The sequence below is a fragment of the Excalfactoria chinensis genome, chromosome 2, assembly GCF_039878825.1.
Source record: "Excalfactoria chinensis isolate bCotChi1 chromosome 2, bCotChi1.hap2, whole genome shotgun sequence".
Classification (NCBI taxonomy): Eukaryota; Metazoa; Chordata; class Aves; order Galliformes; family Phasianidae; genus Excalfactoria; species Excalfactoria chinensis.
Genome location: NC_092826.1, coordinates 136,804,375 through 136,832,000, shown reverse-complemented (window position 1 = coordinate 136,832,000; position 27,626 = coordinate 136,804,375). Strand labels below are relative to the sequence as shown.

The following is a 27,626-nucleotide window of genomic DNA, read 5'->3' as shown; positions in this document are numbered from 1 at the left end:
GCTGTCTTTCTTTGGCACTGCTGTGTCTGTAACTGCCCCTCTTGCTTCTGGATTAAGATCCAAAAAGTTGCAGATTCATCTGGAATAAAGTGTAAAAATACATTTAATTAATTAATTAATTAATTGTGTTTAATTATGTTTAATTATGTTTCTTGCTCTGTTCAAAATGAGGGAATATTTGTAGGGCCTTAATGAAAAATACTACAAATCATTTTTCAGCTGCTGTGTTTCTGATTGCTGGATGAGGAGTCACTGGCACCTGGTGGAGGTAGTAAGGCAGGTGAGGTCTGAGCATATATCAAAGCTGTATGAGCAAGGGATCTGTGGATAAAACAGCAAAATACTGGTTATACATGCATTTTTGATGATTGCAATTGGTGTAAGTAGCAATTGTGAAGTAGAACCAGCATGATGGCATCTGGAAGCAAAGAAAGAAACTAACTTTTCTAGTCACTTTGATAGATCACATGCCCAAAGTATCCAGAAAGGAGGGACAGAAATAACTGAAGGACTGAAGGCTTTGGAGGAAGGAAATGTATCGTTATTTCAGTTTAAACATTGCTTTAAATCTGCTTTCTAGCATTAGTCTAAGAAATACTAAATATTGTATTCTGCTTCTCCAGCATATATAGCTTGTTTGTTTTTAAGTTTTAAAGCCATCTGCTATTACATAATTTATTGCATTCTTGACAAAGAGTTGAAGCTTGGACTTTAATCTTCCAGGGAATTATGGTAAGAAGTATTTCTGAAACCCAGTGCTCAGACCTTGGTGGAACTCTTCCATTTCTCATTTCACAGTTCTGCTTTGAGGAATGCAATAAGTGGTGAGACTTAAGAATGGACTCTGTAAGCAAGAGCGCATCAGAAATACTGGAAACCTTTCAGAGATGATAGTATCGCTATTTTGTGTGCTTATAATTAATGCCTGTTACTTTTGAGAAACACAAAATGCTTCAAAAACACTTTTCTGAATACAAAGAGGAAGGAGATGAAATGGCTTGAACTTTAGGCGCTGAGCTAATTTTCAGACTTACTCAGTGTACATCAGGTCATTAGGCAGAAAGCTACTTTGTGTAACAATGCATTTAATGTGTACTTACCATAAAAGCGATTTCCTGTTATTCTGTAAGACCAATTAGCTATTTACCAAATACCCAATTCCATGTCTGTGTGATTTCTTTGTTGTTGTTGTTTTTTGCTATGCAAAAAGGAAAATGTGAATTGCATAAATGATTACCTTGATAATTTCATCTATGAAATTATTTACTAAAAAGGATTGGGGCAAACCTTTAGCTTATCTCAGAAATTCTCAATAACACGAGCCCCTTCATTTGTCTCAGTGATAAATCTGCCTCTTTGTGTGTGAATTTGTTCTCATTTTCTCCTTTTATTCTACTCATAGTTACCATGCTGAGCAGTGAACTGCCGCTACTACATAACTTGTAAGAAATCATATCAACTTGTAAAAACATTATTTATGAGCCATAAGCTTCAGGGTTAATAACTTACACTGCTCCAAATAAGTGTTACAAAAGGGTGTTATACTATGAAAATCTACTATCAGTGCTCAAACTGTGCTTTAAGCAAGGCTAGATAGGGCTGCAAATTTAAAAGATATTTTTCTTGTGTTCTGTCAATAAAAAGGAAAAAGAAGATTGCTGTGTGTTGCAGTTAATGGTGGAGACAGATCTACGGCAAGAGGATGGCAACTAAACTGAGAGTTATTTATTTCTACAATGAAAATTATTTTGTTGCTAAACCAGCTTTTCTTCATCTTTTTTTCTTTACTTGCTGTGAGGAATAATGAAGGAAACAGAAGGAAATAATGTTTTTACTGTTCAGCCAGCTTTCCTTGCCCCTGCAGCTGCATTCCTCATAGAAGAAAGTAAATTTCACAGAGCAGTACAAGAACATGTACTTGTTTAAATGTTTTGTTTTTAGCTACAATTCCTAAGGTCATCTGTTAACAGCTACAGTTATTCTCTTCTTTATCCATGCCTTCCTTTCTTCAGGTTATGGCTGTTACAGTTTGCGAAGAAGACAGAAGTGCGGCTCTTCATACTCCTTTGATATCTCCCTATATTCCCCGTGCCCCACTTTTCACAGGGTTACATTATTGAAAGGGATATAGCAAAAGCAGCATGTTGTGATGAGCATTTTCGTCTGTACTTATTGATACTCGCAGATATACTATTACAGATCGTGTTGGTTTTGACCAGAGCACACGCAGTGCCCTTATGGAATGATGGTTTACCAACACTTAAAATTCTGCTCTTGAGCACATACTAATGCTTTCAGGAAAAATAACTTACACTTGGACTTCCATCACAGAACACTTAGCATTGCTACTTCTTTAAAACCATCCTCAGTTGTTTCCTTTGCTGATGGCATCTATCAGGCAGCATTTGATCCCCGCTGCTTTTCAGTTTGCAAGCATTAGGGCTGTTCGGCTTTTAAGGACAACGGAGTTTATTCACTATACTTCTTCCCATGACAGCCCTTAATCATTGTCAGAAAGATTTAGGCTCTATCTGCTGAAGAGTAAAATAGTTTCTGGACACTAATGAGTGCCGCTGATGTAACTGAAAGAGAAATAATTGTACTTAGCAATAAGACTCATCAGAAATGTATACATGTTACTACTAGTAGTAGATTTTGAACATAAATTTTATTTCAAAAATATAACTAATTTCAGGATGCAAATTTGTGGTTTGTAATTTGCTCAGACAAAATGGCAGCATAATGTAAGACTGAATGTATTTTGAGCTTGGATTTTATACATGTAAAATACGAACACAACTGTATAAAGGCATGTAGTGACAGAATGCAGGTAAATGGCTTTAAACTGGAAGGGGGTAGGTTTAGACTAGATATTAGGAAGAAAATATTTACTGTGATAGTGGTGAGACTCTGAACAGGTTGCCCAGTGAGGCTGTGGATGCCCCCTCCCTGGAAGCATTCAAGGCTGGGCTGGTGGGGCTGTGAGCAACTTGGTCTAGAAGGAGGTGTCCCTAAGGTCCCTTCCAATCCAAGCCATTCTATGCTTCTATAAATCTATATTCACTTTGAGATTTTATCCTTACTTGCCATAATGGATACACATCATAGCCTGGGGATAATAAAAAGTAGAATTTTAGGAATGAAAACAGCAACGTGTTAAGTGCCATTTCAGGTTGTGGATGCCCCATCCCTGGAGGCATTCAAGGCCAGGCTGGATGTGGCTCTGGGCAGCCTGGCCTGGTGGATGGTGACCCTGCACATAGCAGGGGGTTGGAACTGGATGATCATTGTGGTCCTTTTCAACCCAGGCCATTCCATGATTCCAGGATTCTATGATTTCTAAACAGAAGCTTTTAATGAAGTGCAAAATTAGTCCTAATATTCAGCGTATGCTGGGAAGTTGGCTGGTTAAGAGTTTAGAATGAAATACAAAGCAGGACGATGTTTTCCTATTGAACAGAAACGTTGCAAGTTTTTAGTAAGTGCAACTGTAAATCCCAAGGAAATAAAACAATTGAGTGATATTTATGTAATTGTTCTTCAAAAGAATCGCCCTCTGGCTTTTTCCTTTTTTACAGTGCTCCCCATGAGATTGCAAGACCTCAGAGCAACAACAAAGATCCTCCCTCTGCCCCTCCCACAGACATCCCAATACAAAAACTTTCAGGGTGGGAGCTAGCTATGTAGGTAGGATGGTCTTCAGAATAGAGTGGTGATGGTGAGAAAATGGAAACTTTCTGTCCCTTAGAAGATAAGAGCTAGCCGAAATTGGCTTAAAGAAATCATTCTGAAGGCTTTTTCCTTTCAAAGGGGACACTGTAAGTGTTTTGTTTCTGCTAAATGTTGGTGTACTGTGCGAAATTTCCATTGCTAAATTTGTAAATTGAAATCTCTGTGTGTTTGTTTAAAGTATTCTGGGGTTCTCAGTGTGTCTTGTGTGTGTATGTATCTACAATTATAAGAGCCCTTCTGGTTTTAAGTCTTAGATGTGGTTTTCTTTTTAGTTACAGGTAGAAAAAGAAATCTGTTTCTAATGTAGAACTGCTGTCTTGCAGCAAACAAGATGCTATTCTTTTAACATTTATCACGTTTTACTCAACGTTAATGGAATTCTCATTCCTTTCGGGTGGCTTTTTGTCTTGCTTTGCTACACTGGCTGATGCACAGTAGTGTTCAAATTGGCTTTGATTCTATCTAATCTGAGCTGTAATTGCCTTCAGATAGCGCAATTTCTATTCCTGCACAAATCTGAAATGTTTATCCTCTGAAAATGCTGGAGAGTGATTTTTGTCAAGACATTTAAGTAACAAAAAGCTGGCCCAAAATCGGTTTCTGATTTGGAAGTGGTGAGCAGATCTTTTTATGTTATATTGAAACTGTGAATACCTTTTACTTAATGCCTGTTTCAAAAGAAATGTGCAAACAAACAACTGTCCCCTCAAAATAACACAAGGCTTGTGTAGGGGAAAGCAGATTGCAGAGAGTGGGGGGGCAAAGTGCTAAGTGCAGGAAATGACCGCGTATTTTAGAAACAGATTAGTCCAATAAAATGTGTTATGTTTCCTAGCTTATTTTTGGAAAAATGACAAAATAAATCTGATGAATCTTTTAATAATTATTGGTGTTTAGACAGAAGAATAATCTGAGAGCAGATGTGTTTTGTTTGTGTTGGAGCTGAGTAAGAGAGAGTAGGTTTTTTGCAAGGTATTGTGCAGCACAGAGAGTTTTTAGCCTATCTCATAGTTCTGCTTTCTCATTTTCTCCTTTTCCTTGCCGTTCCTTGTTTCAAAAGGATTTGAGCTAGATATGAAATAGGGGTTTGATTCCTTTTAAATTTATTTGCTTTTTTTTTTTTTGTGGAGTATTAGTAGTTGTTTGTAATGATGGGCATTCATTGCAGTGTATATGTCTAGTGCATCAACATGTAAAATTAATGATGAATTTAGATGTTTGGAGCATGCAGCATTTCAGTGTTTGCTGTACACGGTAAACTGGTTAAATATAACATCTGAAATGTGAAATTCTAAAGTAGCTATCTCTGTTCAATGGTTTGATTATCTCTCCAACCTTGATTAACTCTGCTTAACAATGGATATCTACTGTCTGTTAATGGAAGCTAAGATGCCTTGATCACAAGCAGGATCTCAATGAAGGTGTCTTTATCTATGGGCAGTATCCAACTATAACACCTTTGGGTTTCTGAACATCAGGCCTGTGTGTTAATATGCGTTTTTGTTTTTATATTGTTAACATACTAAAAAGGCTGCCGAGTCTAATTATGTCAACAGAAACTGTGCTATATGCAGTTCAGTGTGGTTATGTACACACGTATGAATTACTTGGAAATATTTCCTTCTGGGTATTTAGTTATTATGACTATCCAAACTGTGTATAAGGTTTTTTAAAATCCGATTTTGCACATTGTCACTGAAAAAAATGATTTATTGAAAAATACACAGATTAGCCCAAATAAACTTTTGGATATACTGTTGATGAGTACTGAAAAAGGTATGGAACCATAGAATCACAGAACCTCTACAGTCCATTGGTCCCAACCCTGCTGCTAAAGCAGTTCCCTACAGCAGGGCACACAGGTAGGCTTACGGGCAGAAAGAGACTTCACAATTCAGCATAGGCTGTTCCCAGTGCTCTGTCCCTCTGACAGTGAGGAAGCTCTTCCTTGTGTTAGTATAGAACTTCCTATGTTTCAGTTTCTACCTATTGCCTTTTGTTCTGCTGATGCTGGCCATTGACAGTGGCTGTCCCCACTGACTTGAGTCCCTCACTTGAGATATTTATAAGTGCTCATGACATCCCTTCTCAGTCTTATCTTTTCCAGGCTGAACAGACCCAGGTCTCTCAGCCTTTCCTTGTAAGGGGAATGCTCCAGGCCCCTCATCATTTTTATTACCCTCTGCTGGACACTTGGACTCTCTCTGTGAGAGCCCTATCTTTTTTGAACAGAGGAGCCCAGAACTGAAAGTACTCTAGACATCATCTCACCAGGGCAGAGTAGAGGAGGGAGGTTCACCTCTCTTAAGTTGCTGACCACATGCTTTTTAATGCACCCCAGGATCCCATTGGCCTTCATGGCCACAGGGGCACACTGCTGGCTTATGACCAACCCGTTATCTACGTGAACACCCAGGACCTTCTTTGCAGAGCTCTTTCCCAGCAGATCAGCCGCTAACCTGTACTGGTGCGTACGGTTGTTCCTCCCCAGGTGCAAGGCTCTCCACTTGCTCTTGTTGAACCTCACCAGGTCCCTCTTTGCTTAACTCTCCAGTCTGTCCAGGTCGGACAGTCCTCTACAGGAGCATAGGCTTTACTAATTGCAGTAAGTCTCACTGTAAGTATTGCTACATGTTATGTTCTTTTGTTTTTTATTTATTCATTTTAAGGTACTTCTTGACCTATGTTAAGCATGGAGTTATTTGATTTTGGGTAAACAAAATCCTATCACAGTGAGACATTTTTATTCCTTGTTTTTCTGTGAAGGAATCTACTAAATGCATATTAAAACCTAATTGGAAGATAATGCAATTTGTCCTTTATTCTTTCATGTCCAGATTCTCAGAGTAAATATTCAGTGGGCTGTTACAAGTGGAGGAGCAGATAGAAATAATTTGAAAATCAGAATTAAATATTATACATGCTGGAAAATAAGTTGAAACCCAAATGAGGGCAATTTGCTGTTTATATTTCTACTAGTTTTTCTACTCGACTGCAAGAGCTCTTTCTATCAAAAACACCCTTCATGGAATTTGAGTGTATATTTCATTCCAAAACTCTAAATCTATTAGTTATTATCTGTAGTGATTAGTCATTACCCCTCTGAGCACTTGTGAATTCTGTCTGTATTAATGGTCTCATTTTTTTTTTGGCAGTAATTTGTATTCTAGAAAATACTGTTCCAAAAGGAATTTTTTTGTCTTATTTTTTTCTTGTAATAGATAATGGTAGTACAGTAGCACCCATATGTTTGCTTTCTTTGATTACATTTTCATCTGTTCCTAATACTTTACTATGTACTTCTCATCAGTATATCTGGAATTCCTTGGGTTTTTCTTTTGACATAAAAAGGCTGTGTTATTTTCATAGTCATCAAAGTCAGCCTTAAGCCACTTAGACGTACCGAAAACCACGATTAGCTTATTTACAATCAATTCAGTTCCTTTTCTCAAGACGAGAAAAATAAGTACTTTCCAAGTTAATTAGAAAAAAATGTGAATTTGATGTAATGTTTTTGAGTTCCTGACCCTGTAGGGTTTTATCCTTCAGTAACTGAAGTGTGTTTATAACTTACTTGCGGACCAGTCTCTTTTAGGTCAGAGGTACCAAAATGTGGTGCAGGATTTGCGATTCTGATGTAAACATAAATGAACATTTCATACATGCTCTGCACTGGAAGTCAATAGGCTTCATTCTAGCGCTGTATTTACCTTTAGCAGCGTGTTCTGGTTAGTGTGTGGTTGGGATTTCCCCCCCATTTACTTGGATGTACACACTCTGGTCTATTATCTGAGGTTCTAGAAGGAATCCCATCCTCTACTGCTTTGTCATTACTTCTGGGTGCACATGTTCTGTAGCTTCCCTCTCAGAACTGCTTGGTAGGGAACTTTATGTTCAGTGCAAAGGCTGACATTATTTCTTAGGGCAACACAGATGCTTGGGGTGATGGAAGGGCAGTACTTCTGTTGTTCCATGTGAGCATGGAGCTAGTATAGGCCTTCTGAAAGAGTGCTCTCACGTTGTCTGTGAATGTTTGTCCACTTACAACTTGTAGTTACTGCTGCTGAAGGGGATGTGTGAGGTTTTTTATACCTTGATCACCGCTTTTGGCATGTCAGGCCTTCAGTTACCAAAGCCTTCATATTAAAGCTGTCTTCATATTAATTGAAAACATTTCCTTTGCTTCACTTATTACAGTCAGTGCAGTTACCTTCAAGGTCTGTTGCTCTGTTATCCATAAAAATCTCTTGGAAGAGAAAATTAATTTTCTTAGAATTATTACAAATTGAGGAAAAGAGTGGCCTGATTTTTCACTTTATCTATTGATTGAAATGGACCCATGGTTTTGGGAAATAACAATTGTTTGATTATACGCTTTCAGTTTGTTACGATGGTACATTCTGATCTCAGAACTGTGGTGCCTGGCCAGATCTCATCTTGCTTTTAAAGTCCCAGAGGAGGAAAAAATCTGAAACCAAACTGAAATTATGACACAGTTGTTCACGTTACACAACATGCTAACCACTGGCATATTCTTTTCAAGTAGCTACATCTATGCATTTAAAGGGGCAGGCTATAGTTATTTAGATTCCCTACCATGGGCCACACTTGAGCCCACAAAAGGGAGGTAATAGGACTGGACTTTAGGCAATCAAGAATGTAGAGAGCTTTAAAGACCTGCTGGTGACCAAAAGTGTGTAACAGAGGGATGCAGTCGGTTCTGTCATGAGTCTGAAAGGATAAGTTGTCCTTTAATGATTCTCAGTCATCTTCTTCTTTTGTGGATGAAAACTGTAGTCTTGTAAATTGCTGCCAACTGTAAGTGATAAAGGTGAATTTGGACCAGGTGTAATTAGTATATGAATACTTACAATGATCTGTATTAAGTTAATTTAGTACTTCTTATTGCCTTGCCACCCACCCCTTTGTCAGTGATTTCAGCTCAAGCAAAAGATACTTTGGTAAACCCCAGAATAAAAGCAGGGTTTGTGAGTATGTGAGAAGGTGAAGTTGCTTCCTCATGTCCACCTCTTGCCAGGCTGCTATGAGAGGCTGAATTGTGTTCACAGGCTCTTCATCTTCTTTTTGAGGTTGAAGGTTTTTAAAACTTTGTTGCTAATGAATAAACAATGCAAGTATTCTCTCACCACAAATTGTAAACCCTCAAATGCAGCCACTCTCTATTAATGTTGGGAAAAAGTATTGCGAGCAGAGAGTCTTTCAGACATGCCTAAGCGAGGAAAAGAGTTAAGAATGTAGTTTGCAGAACAGCTAAGCACAAACGTAATCAACAAATCAGCAGAATCAGAGGAGAGCAAAGCTCAAGATCTTTAAGGTAAAAACCTTCTATTTCTTGTTGGGTTTTTGCTCAGACCTCAACTGTACAAAGATCCACTGACTTAAACTCAATATCAGCTTGGTTTGAGCAGGGCATGGATCTGATGAGCATCTTCCAATTAATTATTTTGTGTACCTACAGGATTAGGACAGGTGGTAGATTTGCCCTTTCTTCTAAATGAATGAGATTCTAATTCCTTCTTTATTTCCACACGGGATTTCACAGAAGGAAGAAATAATTTATCTGATTTGTATTAGTTACTGTTTTTTGTTTTTTTTTTTTTCTTCTTTTCCTATTAATTTCTACTTATCAAGAGCTTTCTCTCTTAAGCTATTTCTAGCACTGAAAACAAACGGAAGGAAAATGGATCCCTTGTTTTGGCCACCAGAAACTATCAGCTTTCAACGTTTCACTCCTGAGTCCTTGGCAACAATTGAGAAAAAAATTGCTGAGAAAAAAGAGAAGCAAGCCAAACGTAAGCAGGAAACTACTGACCAAGAAGTTGAAGAGGATAAAGTGACTCCCCAGCTTGACCTGAAAACCTATAAAAAACTGCCATCCCTCTATGGTGACGTTCCTGTGGAGCTTATTGGGGAACCCCTGGAAGATTTGGATCCATACTACAGTGATCACAGGGTCGAAACTTTAAAAAAATCTTTGTTTTTTTTGTTTAAATTTATCTGTTATACACCTAGGAGATAATGAAGATTGTATTCAGAAGTTGATGCTTTTGGATTGCAGACAGATCTGTAGACAGATTTTTAGAACATTACTTGTACTTGTTGGGGTAGGCATGCTGAACTACATCCCTAACTGTGTAACTACAAGGCATTTTTAAGGCCCAGTCAGTAATCAGAACTGACTGTGAGAACAGAATACACTGGATGGATTTTGATCAAAAATAGGTTCTGAGATAACCAATGCTTTGTTACTCAGAAGAGTTTCTATAAGTATGTGAGGCTGAACTCAGTACCTGTCAAACAGTGGGTCACCCTGACTTATTGTAAATGCTTTTGCTTAATTGCAATATTACTAGGTGAGGCATATTTGAAATATTTCCGGTACTCTGTATAGCAAAAAGATGATTTTGCTTTAGACAACATCAATTCTCTGTTACTTTGTAATATCTTATCAGCTCTGGTAATTGTTCAGTGCTGATATTGCATATACTCCATGCCATTGCAAAATGTTTTCTCTGGTTGCCCATAGCAGTACTTGAATTAGATGCTGTAGGATTCTCTTCCAAATTAAATGTCTGTTATATGATTCTTTATTATTATACCTGGTGAGCAGAATGTTCTACTCAGTCTGATGTTGCTGTCTGTAAAATATACCAGCATCTCATTGAAATGTGATCATTTAATCAGAGAACATGCAGAAGGCTTTGTAATTGAAGTGAAAAGGGCCTTCCAGAGACTTGTTTTCTCAAAGTAATCAGAATGACCGATGAAAAGAAAATAAGGCTGATTCAACCAAAGACATCTACAGAAATGTTAGTTATCTGTTTTTGATTAAAGACACTTAATTTTTACTTCATCCGCCAATAGTACCGAGCTGCAAATGGACCTAATAGTAGGTAGGAAGTAATTTACATGGCTGCTTGATAATTTTGTTTCTTTAAAATATTTCATATGCTATGATTTTTTTCTTTTTTATAGACTTTCATGGTGATCAATAAAAGAAGGATTATTTTCCGCTTCACTGCCACACCTGCCCTGTGTATACTTGGTCCTTTTAATCCAATCAGAAAAGTGGCAATAAAAATTCTGATCCATTCATATCCTTTGCTTGAGATCCGTCATTTTAATTTTAGAACGTGTGGTGCACCTTTATGTGATTCTCTTCATATTAATCAAATTACTGAGTGGTGTCTGTTCTTTCTGCCAAACATCTGTTTTCCTTTAGATATATTCATCTGTGGGAATAGACCCCTCTATATGGCTGACTTCGAGTGCATAGTCATGCCATTATTGAAAGCAACTTCCCTGAATGTCGGTGTTTTATAATAGATCACTTTTTCCTTAACTTATTCACATTATTTGTTGGTTTTATTACATGTACCGTGATACTCAATTGTGCTTCCATGGCTATAAATAACCCTCCACCAGAGCTCAACAAGACTGAGTAAGTATCTCAGCTGCCTTTTCTTCACTCTAAGGAAGCTTAACATGCAAGACTGAAGAAGAGTAAATAATGTGGTGTACTAATTCTGGTGTTGAAGAATCCTCAGGCAGGCTGCTGAGGAGGATTTAGGATAACTGTAGTGTAGTTGGTCTTTGTGAAGCTTCAGCCTCTTTTCTTAGAGGGATACACAGGTGCCCTTCATATTGGCTATTTTTGCTGTATGGTGTAATGTAGAAGGTTGGCTCTGGAGAATTCAGCCTTTTAGAGAAGTTGTAAAGCACAATTCTAACTTACAGGATAGGATGAGTTAGAACTGGATAAAATAGACAACCCAAGTGTTGTCAGTCTCTCCTCATGGGACATGCCTTCCTGCTCTTTTACCACATTTCTTGCCTTCCTCTGGGTGTTTCCAAGATACCCCGTATTCAACTGCTCACAGTAGGAAGCCAGTTATTTATACTGTCTCCTTACTTTTGGTAATATTGCTCTTTATCCAGTTTAACTTGAATGAATATTCTGGAACCAAAACTTGAAAATGTGCCTGTGGCATCAGAGATTCCGTATTTTTAATTGCTCATATTTAGGGGTAAGGACAGTGATAATGATTGCTTAGTTTTATGTAGGCCTTATTTGGATAGAGAGTTTTTTGCTAGAATAAATTTGTTAAATGTGCAATCTTTCCAAGCTTTGCAGAAAAAAAAATGCCTTTTGCTGCTACAGTTCTGCCAAAATGCTAAGGCTATGGTGTTTTCTTTCCTGCTTTAGAACATATACATGGACTTAATAATTTTTCTTAAGGTTTTATGAGCTACTCTTCATCCAGAAATAGTACGGTATACTTAGTTGAACATTTGTAATCATAGATCTATGTGGAAATTGTACTGAAATTCAAGAAGACATCTTTTTATACTCATGGAAGTAATCTATCCTGTTCTACTTTTGTTTCCATCCTGTAGCTAAATGACAGAAAAGGTAGAATATATTTCAATCTCATTCATGTTTTTAATTCTTTAATATATGTTTTCCTTCTCAGACACCTCTTTACTGCCATATATACTGGTGAAATACTGATAAAAGTAGTAGCAAGAGGGTTGTTTTGGAATGAATTTACCTTCCTTCGAGACCCATGGAACATTCTGGATTTTGTTGTTCTTGTGGTGACGTAAGTAAAGGTCAATTTTTCTTTCACACTCAAGGAGACAAATGCGCAACTAATGATGTTCCAAAATTCTTTGTAGTAGTTGACATTCCATGGGTACAAAATTTACTTTCAGTCACCCCACATGTACCTGCTGCCCAGTGAGAGAATAGTCGTTGACTTTAAAACAAGACCTAAATGCAAAAAATCCTTCTTTGAATTAGTTTTAATTTCCCTAGTACCTTAATGTACTATCACATTTATTAGACCTATTTCTCAACTTAATGCATTCTTATATTTCTTTTAAGAGTTTTCTGCATAGGCAGCCAAAACCAAACATGCGTTATGTTGTCTTATTTGTTCTTTTCTGGATCAGATGAAGCTCATTTGAGAAGGAGTCAAAGGACGTCGCAAGGTGTTGAATAACGTACTGATAAGTAGCAGATGAAATCTAAGTAATGTGAAGTGTTGTTGATCATAGAATCATTGAGGTTGAGAAAGTCCTCAAAGATCATCCAGTCCAACTGCCCACCTCTCACCAGTACTTCCCACTACACCATGTCCCTCAGTACAACATCTAAATGTTTCTTGAGCATCTCTGGGGTTGTGTTGTCTGGTCTCTTTGTGTCAGCTAACATGTTCCCAAGATGTGACTGTTTTGTACTATGTAGGAACACTCATCAGCATCCTAACAGAATATGTTTTACCATCCCTACTCCAAATGATTTTGCTCCAGGCAGATTTTCCTATTTCTCCTCCTTCTCTGAGGGTGGAGACTCAGTAAACCTCCCCAGGCAACCCATCCCGAATGCATTTTAATTTATTTCTCCCAGTTACCTAATTGGAATGTCTTCTGTAGTAACTTAAGTCTGCCATCTTTCATCATTTCATGGTAAGCTTCCAGGAACAGGACAACTCCAAATTCAGCTGAACTTTGTCTTTTTCCTTCATTCTTCCTATGCATTCTTTTAGAGTACGTTAGTCAAGACTTCCCTGTTGAGATAAGGGGATTCTTCTGCACTTGATTGCAGAGTGGAACATGTTGTTCTTGTGCTTTGAAGAGAATATCCTTAAAGATCAAACCTGCTGTTCTAGGGGCTACTTTTCCCTCTGAGACAATGTATCCTGGGTTCCTGACAAGCAAATCTCTGAACACTCTGGTTCTGTTGTCTCAAAGCCAAGGAATCATCCTCCTATTTATCTTGCTTTCTGGTCCCAGGGTCTTTAAACTTAGAGAATTTAATGGGCCCTGTAACAAACACAGCTTACAATTGCCTCATGCATAGCTAGTTTTCCTTCAAGAGTAACAAGTTGTGTACACGGATGTCATCACATACAATCTACAAATCTCTAAGGGTTTTATACTGAAGAAATGTACACAATCAGTAGCAATCAAGTAGTCCACCAGCTGTATGCACAGTTACATTTTGCAGTCTTGCCTTGCTACACATACTTCTGATTCATTTGTATTCAAGCTACCATAACCATTTTTCTATATATTATCTATAGTATATGGAAATGAACAGTAACGTTGTTACCTCAGATATTTAAATCTTACAGGCTAGGCAAAGCTGTGGTGGCCTGATCTGCTGCTGTTAAAAGTCATGCTTTGAGTGAGTAGTTGCTTAGACCATCCCCAGAGGTCCTTTCCAACCAGTGTTTCTCAGATTCTGTTATTGAGACTTTATGTTTTAAGGAGTTCTTTTACCAGTTATGGTCTCATTTAAAGAAGGGTCACAATATCCCTTGTGATAGGACATCTTACAAAATATGAGGTAACCAGATAAAGTATTGTATAGAATATGAAGGTCTTCCAGTCCTCATTCTCTATATTTTCCAAATTGTTGGAAAAATTAAATGGAAAATGTTTTCTATATTCAAGTTTTCAATTGACTGCCAAACAAAAGTTACAAGCAGTACAGAATTAACATAAAGTTAATTTTGCTAAATTCTCTTTCCGTAAACTATATGTTATGTAGTTTTATGAGATAGTTGCAATATCTGTGTTCAGTTTAATAGGTTGTTTCAGCACATACTTTCATGTAGCCTTCTGAATCAATCAGTTTCAAGTGATGTGATTATGTTATCAAAGGTCTTATATTTATTGACATTTTTGATGGATAAACATTTAGAGTTTTAAGCATCCAGCTTCATAGGAAGAAAAACCTTCTGTGTTTCTTTGAAGTGGCACTGTTCAAAAGGCTCATTATTTTATAACAATCCCTAAAAATGAATTTAGATTCCAAAGTTCAGATTTCTACTTTAGGATATATTTGACCTTTTTTCTTGTCTCTATTGTATTAATTACTGTATTTGCTGTGTTTGTACTCTCTGAAGAAGATGGATCTTTGTCATTCAGTTACACGGTGGTTTGATTTTATAGGTATGTTAGTATCTGTACAACATCAGGCAATGTTTCAGCTCTTCGGACTTTCAGAGTACTGAGGACTTTGAAGGCTATTTCAGTAATACCAGGTAAGGAACAACATGTGTTACTGATCATCTCTTTACATCAACAGAGATTTACTAATCCCTCTCCTGCTCATAGAATCATTGAGGTTGAAAAAGTCCTCAAAGATCATCCAGTCCAACTGCCCACCTCTCACCAATACTTCCCACTACACCATGTCCCTCAGTACAACATCTAAACGTTTCTTGAACATCTCTGGGGTTGTGTTGTCTGGTCTCTTTGTGTCAGCTAACATGTTCCCAAGATGTGACTGTTTTGTACTATGTAGGAACACACTCATCAGCATCCTAAAAGAATACGTTTTACCATCCCTACTCAAAATGATTTTGCTCCAGGCAGATTTTCCTATTTCTCCTCTTTCTATACCATCACGAATGCTCACTGTTACTTACTTACGTCTTTTCTGAACAGTGAACCCTATCCAATTTCTTCTCTTAACATAATAATTGCTATAATAGCATATTCCTGGTTCATGTTACAGTTCATTAGCTTAAGCTGCTATGATTAATTTCCCAAAATGCTGGCTTCACAATATTTAAGAATGTTATTTCATAAGAGGTTGTTTAGCCAGCATCTTAAGCTAGATGTCACCTTAAGCTTTAATATTCAAGTTAGCAAAATCAGTTTTAATAACTATCGGGAAATTTAAGTAAAAAATACATTGCTCACCTTATTTACCATAATACTGTGAAGCTGCGAGATCATTTACACTGATTTGTTTTTAACATACTCAAAACTGTTATGTGTTTTCATACACCAGCATTGTTATGTTCTTCTCATGATGCGTATCATTGAATCTTGTTTTTCTAGGTCTGAAAGTCATTGTGAATTCACTTGTTGAATCTGTTAAGAAACTTACCGATGTGTTGATCTTGACTGTTTTTTGCTTGAGCATATTTGCTCTAATAGGCCTGCAGCTTTTTATGGGCAATTTAAAAAACAAATGTGTCCTCACAAATGCTACGTTCAATGACACATTTTGTAAGGATGCCAAGATATATAATGCAAGTGAAACAGGTAAATATTATTATTGTCTCTTTTTATGTCATCTGTATATCTTCTTGCACCTGACTCGTTTTTAACACAAATATTACAAAATAGATGTGTTTCTCATGAGAAGGTATTTGCATGAGTAATGATATGAAATCTCTGGAACAGCTAAATGTGAGATTAACGAGTCTAGTATTTAAGGAGAGATTAGCAGACTGTGTGATAGCACGGGCTGCGTTTTCTGTAAGCACCTTACTTCTTTACCCATGTGTATTGCACAGGGATCCTTTTTTTTTAAGGGAATTGCACTCAAATTTATTTTAACATGGACTGTGTCATTCAGGGATTTTGACCACCTCTTTCAGGCATTCCTACATTTACAAAGATGAATAAAATCTTACAATAAATAAATTTTAAAAATAAATAAATTGCCATACCTAGGGATGTATCTGCAGAAAAACAACCCTAATATGACTTTCACTGAGATTTCATATCTTAGGCCATCATTTATAGCACATTAGGGTATGGCTTACTATCTCTGTGTAGTAGGAACTGAGTATGTGAACAGCTAATTGAGCCTGGTGAAGTTTAAGGCAACAACTTCTGAGTATAAGATTCTTTATTTTTTAATTCGTTTATTAGATATCTGTGCCAGAATGAATGGAACTTCTGACATACTGCTCTGTGGTTATGGTGGGAATTCTACGTAAGTGAAAAAACAGTTTCAGTACTTTCTTGTTTTCCCCTCTGAATGGTTTTTGGTTTTATTTTTGGCGTGGGGGAAATGCTGATGACCTTTCAGAAAGATGGATTTTTTTCTTAATTCTTAATTTTCTTTCTGTACATGGTGTTGTGAACTAGAGTGCATTAGAGTATATTCTAATACCGCAAGTGTATGTATTGTTCCCTCTTTTATTTAGAGGAGAGTGCCCTGAAAACTACACGTGTGTGAAAGATGGGAAGAATCCTGACTTTGGCTACACAAGTTTTGATCATTTTGGCTGGGCCTTCCTTTCTTTATTCCGTCTGATGACACAGGATTCCTGGGAACGTCTCTACAGACAAGTGGGTACTTTTATTACCTGCTACATTGACTTTAGACATGAACTTCAGAGGTTTATGTACAGTAGAAAAATGTGCACCTATTTTAACATTACTGATACAAAACTTGATTGAAACTAATATTAAAGAAGAAGTGTCAGTCAGCTAAGTTGTAACACTTTCTGCAAGTGACACTGAATGGCAGCATTCTTACCATGAGCACTCATAGTTTCATTGGACAATGCACTTAGAACAGTCAGTAGTAAATAAGAATTTGAATCATGTTACTACCAAAGGATTGGTGATGTATAATAGGTCAAGCTAGTGAGTTCTTTGATGCCGATGGAGTTATGAGGACTTACATCCTCTTTTTTTTCTCTAAATCCTGATTCCTCATCAGACCTTTTGGCTCAGAACAAATACGTTTAGATTTCAGAGAATGTTTTGATAACTGGAACTAAAAAAAAAAACAGAGCCTTTTATGTTTTATTTGTAACTTTTAAGCTCTGTTTTTTTTTTTGTTTGTTTGTTTGTTTTTTTTTTTATGTAAACATTACAGAAATTGAATGTAGAGATCTTTCTGGTTCCCTTATACCTATACAGTGTCTGTGTTAGAATAGAATTATATTCTGCCTTGGTCTGTAGTTTTCATATGGTTTGCTTTAATGTCTCTTCAGCAACTTCTATTAACTGAGTGTTTTTTTTAATGGGTACATTTACAGATGACACTGACTTGGGTAGGACTGTTGATCTGCCTCATGGTAGGAAGGCTCAGCAGAAGAGATCTGGGTAGGCTGGATTGATGCATTGCGCTGAGTCTCATGAAATTCAGTAAGATCCAGTGCCAGGTTCTGCCCTTAGATCACATCTCCATTTTGCAATATGGACTTGAGGAAGGATGGCTGGAAAGCTCCAAGTACAAAAACATGTGGAGGTGCTGGTAAACAGCCAGCTGAGTGCAAGCCAACAGTGTGCCCAGATGGCCAAGAGGCCAGTGGCATTCTGGTTTGCATCAAAAATAGTGCAACCAACAGGAGCAGGATGTGGCTGTACCTCTGTACTGGCACTGGTGAGGCTGCACCTCAGGCTTTGGGCCTTTCACTCTGAGTTACTCAAGCATGCCCAGAGAAGAGCAAGAAAGTTGATGATGGGGCTAGAAAACAAGACTTAAAAGAAGTGGCTGAGGGAACTGGGCTTGTTTAGTGTGTAGGTAAAGGAGGCTGAGGGTAGACCTTATCACTCCCTACAAGTCTCTGTAAGGAGGTTGTAGCGAGGTGGGGGTTGTTCTCTTTTCTAAATGGCAAATGATAGGGTATGAAGCTACAGACTCAAGTTGTGCTAGGGGAAGTTTAAACTGGATATCAGGAAGAATTTCTTCACACAAAGGATAGTCAAGCATTGGAATGGGCTGCCCAAGGAAATCGTGGAGTCCCCATCCCTGCAGATATTGAGGACATGTGAGTGTTGCTGTTAGGGACACAGCTCAGCAGTGGACATGAAGGACTGGGTGGATGGTAGTACTAGATGAAGGTCTTTTCTAGCCTACACAGTTGTGTATTCTTTCTGCCATTTCAAGGTCATGTGGTTTTTGTTTTCTAATATCTCGGAGCTTGATTTTTGAATCATCTCTTCCATTGCTATTTTAAAAAATGTACGAATAAACACTCTAATTATTGCCTCTTATTAACTAATGGTAGCATTTTTTAGGATTTTAAAATAATTCTAGCTTTCTTCCTTGCTATTTTCAGTCATTTCTTCTGTGTATGTTTATACCTGTATATCTGTTTACAGCTGAAGTTGCCTTCTCATAACTTAAACTCTGATGATCATTTGCCTGATTTGCTGAGTTGTTTCATTTAATTTTAATGACAAATTTTATTCATTCTTCTTCTGGGCCATATAAAGCATGCTATGAGTGCCTGAATAGAAATACATTGTCTTATCTTAAGTTTTTAAGATCTACAATTTATTTACTTGAGGCCACATGAACTCCTGATTAGATGTATTCCTAGACCCTCTGCATAACCTAGACCAGAGGTAGATCTGCTGTTATTTCAAGAAAACAGTGCAGTATCTTGAACTATTGCACTGTATAGGAAAACAAGTTGCTAATTTTTAATCCTATTGCAAATGTTTGTTTTTTTAAGAATCTGTTATGGACTTTCCTTTTTTTCCTCACAGACTATCCGTTCATCTGGGAAAAGCTACATATTATTTTTTATAGCTGTCATCTTTTTATGCTCTTTTTATCTCTTCAATCTGATATTGGCTGTAGTAACTATGGCATATGAAGAGCAGAACAGAGCCACCCTTGCTGAAACACAGGCAAAGGAAAAATTACTTCAGGAAGCTAAAAAAATTCTAGAGAAAGAACAGGTTTGTAAATTGTTGCATATTATATAGAATAAAATATATATTTTTTCTTATGTCCTTGGATATAACAAACTCTCTTTTCTATAGCATCGTCTGACAAATGGAGTATGGTAGAGAGAGATACATGCATCCATGAGAAAAGTTGGCATTTCTATAATTTCTTGAGATTGATGTTGGAATGCAGATGGATTTCAGGATTGTGTAAGAATATCCACTTTCTGAGAGCCACTGTGTTGAGTTGAGCTCTTTTTGAATGATGGCACACAGAATGTCTACCAATTGACAAGAGCAGTATAGACAGTCTTTGCCAGGCTAGTGCCATTAGTTCCATATTCACGTAAAGGGGAATCCAGAAACTGTATTAGTTTCTTTGCTGTTGGTTTTGACACACTACAGATTTATATTTTCCCCTTCTTGTCATAGTATTGCCTAGATTCTTTCATTTCATGGCCCATAGCAGACTTGGGATCACCTTGTTTTTATTTTATTCCTGAGAAGTAAAGCTCTCAGCTGAAGCAAAAAATATAGATTGAAAATCAATGGTAAGGTACCATTTATCCTCTGAATCTTATGAAAGATACCTCTAATTTGCAGCTAGCAATCGGAAAAGTCAGACTTGTAAGAGGGCTTACAGATTTTCCGTAGCAGCTATCAAGTTTCATTGTTAAGATGAAGAAATCCGGTACAATAGGGATGCTTTTCTACAGAACTGTGGATAAGCCTGTGATATTTCTATGACTGAAACTTGAGCTTTCCAAGTTTCCTTAGTAAAGAAAGACTTAATATTTTAGGATGTAGTCTGAACCCCGATTCTTCTGTGGTCATTATGCCCAAGGTCCAAAGTGAGAAAAGGGAAGAGTAAAACAATATGCCTTTATATTCTGTAATTTAGATATGAAATATGTTATCTGAAGTGACAGGGACAAGCTTAAATTATGGTAGCTAAGAACTAATTTTGCCTTTATCTTTCAGTCTTAGGGATACAGAATGCAAATCATATCTCTTTACAGTAGTTTGATGTCTGAAAGGTAAAGATTGCTAATAAGGAACATGTAGATATCATAATAATTGATATGAGGCACTGAGTGGCATTGAGGGACATGATTTAGTGTGCATGGCAGCTGATGGTTGGACTTGGTGATCTTAGTGGTCTTTTCCAACTTCAATGATTCTGTGATTCTGTGCTAATTACACAGTGTGTGATCCTAGTCTGCTTATTTGCCTTGTATTAATAGACATACTTATTGTTGTTTCATTTCCAGATGTTGTCTGCTGGAGAGAGTAATAAACCCTCACACATTGGATCTGACATGTCAGTTGCTGGCTTAGAAAATTCCCAAGAAAAAGAGACAAGGGGAGAAAAGCCTGTTTCGAGGCAGAGTTTAATTGTAGGTGGTCAAAGTAATGAGGAAAGTATGTTTCATTCACAGCCTGATCATTGCCACAAGAAGCTGGTAAGCATTCAAAATATAGGGTATATTCATTAGACTTGCATGTGATATGGCCACTTGATGAGCAGAAAGTCTTTATTTACTTTCCTTCCTTTGGAAGTTTCTCAATATTGCAAATATTTCAGAAAGGAACATTACAGAAGGGATCAAAAGAACTTTTTTTCCTCTCTCCCTCATTGCTTGCAATGGATTGAACTTGTTTTTTAAACCATCACAAGAATTAGGATTTGAGACTTAAAAAGTGCTGAAGACTTGCTCTGCCCTTACAGTAGGGGGAATTCACTCCCCCAGTCCCCACTTAGAGGTTTAGGGATGCAGAGCTCAGGGACATGAGTAATATTAGAATCTTGGATTCCAGTGAAGACCAGTGTGATTAGATGCTTCAAAAGATGTGATTAGAATGATCGAATTGGGTCTTTTAGCTTCTGAAGAAATGCAGACTGAAAAAAAAAAAAAAAGAACATTTTAGCAGTCTATTACAAATTCACTTCACATGTCTATTTTATGACTGTTCTATCAGCTAAGTTTTGCTTAGCTATGAAGTCATTGAAATACCAATGAACAAAAAGAAGTTAGTTAATATTAAACCCCTATGGCTAAAGGTATCAGTTTAATTCTCTGAATAATAGTTTTATGGAATATAAGAATCTTCTTATGGTGAAAGTCTGAAGTAATGATACTGCATATCTTTGGTTGCATATCCTCCTCTTAAAGGAAGTTACCTAAATTGTTGTGCAGAAAATAATTACTAAGACTGTACGTTGTGATCCGGTCAGCTGGTGACTCTTTACTAGATGGTGACTCTTAATTCCATCCTCCCTAATGCTGGAATCTTTTTTCTTTCTGGTTTTCTTTACTGGAAAGATTCCCACTTATTCTTTATAACCTGGTGTACAACAATTTAGTCTTTAAGGATCGTAAATGCACTGGGTGTGTGTGTACATAGTTAACATTCTGTAATGTTTCGTGAAACCTGAAGTTGTCCCATTCCTACATTTAACCAGTTTGATATACTTGATAGGCTTAAAAGGGATGAGGAAACCAATAATTTTGACTCCCTAAATAGCTATTATTAATTAACATTAATTAATGTTTGTCATTTATTTGAAATAGGTTAATAACCAGTTATTCAAACTGATCTTTGGTCTTCGTTTTCTGTGTTCCTATTATATGTCTCAGGAGGGTTTAGAATTACTCTTTTTTTCCCCCTCACTGTCCTTTTAAGACTTCTTACTTTATATGATTATATGCATTCTATAATGGCAAAATTATTTTTAGCTAGATTTTATTTTCAGAAGGAAATAAATAGTAGCATTTTTAGTGACGTGTCCTTGTCTTCACATGATATTTTCTTGTTGTATCTTACGTTCTATTCCTTCAGCAAGGTAAGGCTTCATTACAGTGCATATTTAAAACAAATTTTAAACACATTAACTAACTGTATATTTCTGTTGTGCTGTGAATAATTTTACATTTGCAAACATTTATTCATATTCTCTTGTTATACTGTTTTCTGTTGTCTTTCTAACCAAAGAGGCAGATCTTGTTGTCTTACGAGTTGTCAGTGGACTCTATTAACGATCCTTATCGGAGACAGAGGTTAATGAGTGCAGCCACTGTTATTACAGATAACATGAGTAAGTCATTAATTCTTCATGTTTTTTCTGCTCTGATTGCCTGCCTTCACCGATGAGAGCAAAATATCACAAGAAATTGATACTGTTTTAATAATCAGTAGGGGAAATTAGAATGCAACTTTTGATGAAATTAATATTCTCAGATCTCACATAACTGCAACTGTAACTTAAAGTTGCCAAGCCTAAATCACACCTGATTGCTTCGCACAACACAATCACTGTGATTTGTGGGTGAGAGGAGAGCAGTGTTGTCACTTACTGCCTTTAGCAAGGCTTTCTGCAGTATTTTTATATCCCTGTTGGGATGTTAAGTTCTGCATGCCAGCTGATCAGAGAACTGGCTGGATTCTTGGGCTTTGAGAGTCTAGTGGGCAGGATGTATTCTGATTTGGATTAGGTAGCAAATGGAGTTTGTATCTTAGAATTCTTTCTGTCCTACTGTCTTCACTGATGACCTAGAGGAGGCGATAGAGTACTTGACCTTAAAATGCACAGATGACACCAAACTGGGGATGAGTTTGATACACGCAGGGTAAGGGACTTTGGCAGACTGATGAAATGGGAAGAGGGAATACCTTGGAGAACTAGCTTATGTTCAGCGGAGTGTCACTAAGATAGCTGGGGACTGGAACGCTCACTCTGGTCTGTGCTGATTCAGCGCGGAGAAGAGAAAGTTTAGAGGGAAAGTTATTATCAATTCTCTAGGATGTGGGACAGTGTTTTGAAGAAGATGGAAGTTCTCTGCTTCTGTGACCATGAGGGTACAACACAGAGAAAACTACTTGTATGTTTTCCCAAATACAGCCAAGTTCTTTCTCCTTAGAGCAGGCATGTTCTCATCCCCCAGGATAATGACAATATGAACAGGTGGGTAACATCACCTGTTTCTGTAATCATGAAATACGTTGCTTATGACCTTTAATTAGCCTGTGAGTAGGTGGTGTAGCGTAAATGAAACAATCCTTTTTCAATCATGCCATTTTTCTCAGATGGTAGGAACACAAGTGTGAAAATAAACACCAGTGTTCGACTTTTTCTTCATACTGTGAGATTATTTGTATGTCACTTTTATCATTTAGAGCTGCAAAGTTCCAAGGCGAGATTCGCTACAGTTTGGAAACGTCTGGGTCAGAAGTATCTAATTTGGAACTGTTGCCCATTCTGGAGAAAAGTCAAAGGGAAGGTGCAATTGATAGCTTTGGATCCACTTCTAGATCTCATAATCATGATTTGCATTATAGTGAATACTTTTTTCATGGCTCTGGAGCACCCTGGCATGACTGATGATGAAAAAAAGTTGATTTGTATAAGTGACAAGGTAAGTTAGGTCAACCTTAGAGCCAGTATGGACCTACAGCTCCAGAATGACTGGGTCGATTTCATAAAGAGAAATATTTTCAGTGACTTAATGGTGAATTTCTTTTTGTAGGTCTTCACCATGATTTTTGCAGCAGAAATGGTCTTGAAAATCATCGCTCTAGATCCGTACTACTACTTCCAGCAAAAATGGAATGTTTTTGATAGTATAGTGGTGATGATTGGCCTAATAAGCTTTCATAAAAATCTGTCATTTCTCCGGCTGGTAATTATGCCTTTATCCTTTTTTTTTTTTTTTTTAGAAATACTTACGTTGTATAGATTTATGAAAACATTGCAGTGGAAATACCCTTAAATTATTTTACTGTTCTCTTTGTAAGTGAATAGCAAGCCAGCGTGAATGTTAAAATGGCATGAATGGGATACTACAAATACTCTGGCACAGTGCTTCCCCTTTGAGATTTGACTTAACAGAAAATTCTCTGCTTCTCTGTTAGGTCTATAGAGTGGCACTGATCAACTATGATTTAGATTTTCAGACAAGAAAATAGATTATCTGAGCTTAAAGATAGCAAAAAGATGCCTTCAGTAGATGTCTTTTCCTAGATGCAACGCAGCTTTCCTCAAATAGCATGGCATTCCTCAAGGCTTAGATTTAGGAGCAGGCTTTCCATCTTCTTAGATAAAGGGCTTTCTCTCAGATGGCTACATATAATGTCACTTCTTTTTTTTTTTTTTTTTTTAATACACCCTTCTGTGAATTCAGAATTATATCTGAACTTAAGTGTTGTATTTTAGATCTGAGCAGTTAAAAACCTTTGTGTGGGGGGACGAATTATGGTGTCGTTGAATTTGGCAATAAAGGCAGCATGATAAATGCAGGATCTGTTTTTGTGTTCATGTTTTGCTGTCGTGTAATGTTCTGCCTCTCATTGTTCCCTTGTGTTTTACTTGCAGCTCAGGATCTTCAAATTGGCAAAGATGTGGCCAGCCTTAAATACTCTTATGAAGATAATTCTAAACTCAGTTGGTGCGCTGGGTAACCTCACTCTGGTTTTGATTATCACTGTATTTATTTTTGCTGTAGTAGGAAAGCAGGTTTTGGGCAAATATTACATTACTAACTTCTATAAAATAAGTACAAGCAAGGAATTACGCTGGCATATGAAGGATTTTTATCATTCATTCCTGGTCATATTCCGAATATTATGTGGAGAATGGATTGAAACCATGTGGGAATGTATGGAAGTGGCTGGACAAGGGCCGTGTCTTCTCATTTTCTTGCTAGTCCTGGTGATAGGAAACTTAGTGGTGAGTTTTGAGCTGTTTTCCATCCTTACTGAACCAAGTTACATTGCCATCTTTTCCCCTTAGGCAAATGTTATCACTAGAAGAGCATTCATACATTTCAGTTTTCCGGATGTTAGTTGGTTTCTATGGTTTTTATTTTCTATTTTTCATTTATTTCCACGTCTTCCTCACACAAGAAGTCTCCAAATAATTAAAATACATAAACTGATTCGTACTGATGAGAACACAGACATGCAGCACTTTCCATAATTCGGTGATAATTTGCTTTCTTTGCCTTTTGTGCTGCTAAGGTCAAACAACAGAACCGCTTTTAATGCTTACCAACTTATCCTTACATCAGAAGTGATTATCACAAGTAGAATCAAAAGGCTACGCTACACAGACTTTTTACACTGCATGATTTAGATTCATTCTAATGTATGATTTAGATGTTTTTATTCCTGTTTGTCTGTCTTGCACACAGTTTCCCTGTAAGTTAAAACTTTCTGGAAGATTCAGCATCTTTGTATACCTTTATAGAAGCATTATACATAAGTATATTCTTTGGTAAAAATGCTCCATTACAGTAAGCATTCATTCTCATTCTGTTACTGACTGGAAGAAGAAATTTTGTTCATACACTCGATCTGATAGCAGTGGTTAAGGAAAGAGAGTTTGTTTGTTTGTTTTAACCTAAGGAGGGTTTTCTGATCTTATTTATTTATTTGTTTCTGTTAGAAGTAGTACTGTCTGCAACTTACTTTATCTCCTTTAAGGTGCTCAACCTATTCATTGCACTGCTGCTGAGTTCTTTCAGTACTGACTCCTCACTGGGACAAGAGGAGGCTGCAAAACAGAGTAAATGTGAGATTGCCATTGCACGGATTTGTAAGGGCCTTCAGTCTGTGAAAGAGAGAATTTTGGATAAATGTGGCAAAACGATGGAACGAAGCAACAAAACAACTGCCAAAAAGAAGACTTCAGTAAAAACTTCTTTCAGAGACTTAGAGAAAAATAACTATGCTATGGCAGATGTTGGAAAGGGTATGGACAGCAGTTGCTTTGACATTGGATGTTACAATAATGAAGATTGTTCCTCAGTAGAAAGGAAATGTGAAGGCTCTTTAAACTACCGTACTGGCCACATCCCCCTTGCAATAGCAGAGGCTTATACTGAGGAAGGTGATGGTGATGAGCAGAGTGTATGCACAGAAAGAGAATACAGAAAATGGGTAAGAAATATCCGTGGTAGAAAATATACTGTAACTTGCAAATACAGTCTTGAAGGCGCTGTTGTAAATGGTATTTCTTCTGTCATTTCCACAGTTTTACTTTTTATTCTTCTAGTAGCTGCAAAATGCAAGAACTGATAAGCAATCTCAGTTATTCAGTAGGACAGGCTGGATATCCACTTTTTCTTTATTCTCCTCATTGATAACCATAATTGTGCCTGTAGCTGTTTTATTTCAGTTTATTATTGTTAGTTGCTAAATGAAGTTTTATCAAGACAGACATACTTCCTTTTTGTCTCCTTTGCTTTGTCAGTGGCATCTGGATATTTTGGAAGACAGCTCTCTTGTTGTAGTGCTCATATATTGCTTCTCAGTTGTATGGAAGCCAAAGCAAATGCAAATATGAGCTTCACTGTAAAAACAAGCAGACAAACAAAAACAACATCAATGAGTTTGGGGTTTTTGTGATCCCTTGTTCTCCTCTGTGATACTTTAGATTCTCTCTTACATATCTTGATTTTCTTGCAAAAGGCAGGAATAAGTTTAAGCTATGGGCACTTAAATGCAGATACCTAAATGCATATAACTTCTCTGCAATCTTTTGCCAGAAGGTGAACCAAGAGAAACATTGCAAAACCTTCTTGGACATTTTGCATAAATACCAATAGAAACTGGCTAATGCTGTGAAAGAAGGAGCTTCTTTGAAAGTTATGTGCATAAAGCAAGGTAGAAAGCAACTTATAAAGAGTAGCTTATGATATTTGGGCTGAAAATGAAGTAACAGCATTATGTCACAGCCAAAATACGATAAGCAGATGCTGATTTTGATTAGATTGTTATAGCGTTAGTGTCTAAGTGGACTTCTAGAATCCATTTCCTATATTTTTGATCACAAGAGGGGACACTGTCTTCTGTTTGGGCAAATTTTCAAAGCAGAAGAACTTGCTGATCACCTTAGAATCAGCTTTGACGATTTGAAACGTTTTAGATTGGATTATGGATTATTTTATGTGCTATGTACTGTCCTCATTTTATATCAAGAAAAGGACTGAGAGCTGTTAGAGATCACTGAGCTCTTCTGTCTCCACATAGAAACAGGAGTTTACTGGCATGTGGCTGCAGAGATAGCAGCTGAGCCACTCCACTGGATGCAGCAACCCATCAGGTGGGATAAATGTATATCCAGAGAAATTATATATTTTCACACTATAACCACAGGACCAAAGTGTTTGAATAGAGGAAACAAATGCTTTTTATATGCCTTCAGAAGGTATTATATAATTCTCTGTAAAAAGACAGACATGCTGATTTTTGTGGATGCTTTATTTTCTGTTAAATATTTATTCCTTCAAGAATGACTCTCAGGAAGAAAAAGGTGGAATGTTAATTGTTTTACATTACTTCATTTAGGAAGACAGATTGAGACATAGAGAACAATGCCGAAATTCAAGTCGCTTGAGCCAGATTTCTTGGACTTCAGAAACGTACCAAAA

The 27,626-nt window shown here is 37.1% G+C and overlaps 1 protein-coding gene across 1 annotated transcript in view; it reads left to right on the top strand.

Moving 5' to 3' along the window:
* Positions 1–215: 215 nt before the first annotated feature.
* The window catches only part of LOC140247740 (sodium channel protein type 5 subunit alpha-like), a 41,686-nt gene continuing 14,275 nt past the window's right edge, over positions 216–27,626 (top strand). Inside the window, 16 exon segments of the mRNA XM_072327622.1 lie at positions 216–280; positions 9,401–9,706; positions 10,729–10,847; positions 11,105–11,194; positions 12,228–12,356; positions 14,716–14,807; positions 15,613–15,834; positions 16,435–16,498; positions 16,713–16,857; positions 19,015–19,209; positions 20,469–20,660; positions 22,192–22,294; positions 23,374–23,612; positions 23,724–23,876; positions 24,569–24,922; positions 25,678–26,133. Coding sequence (XP_072183723.1) covers positions 242–280; positions 9,401–9,706; positions 10,729–10,847; positions 11,105–11,194; positions 12,228–12,356; positions 14,716–14,807; positions 15,613–15,834; positions 16,435–16,498; positions 16,713–16,857; positions 19,015–19,209; positions 20,469–20,660; positions 22,192–22,294; positions 23,374–23,612; positions 23,724–23,876; positions 24,569–24,922; positions 25,678–26,133 — 2,898 coding nt within the window. The 5' untranslated portion in view covers positions 216–241.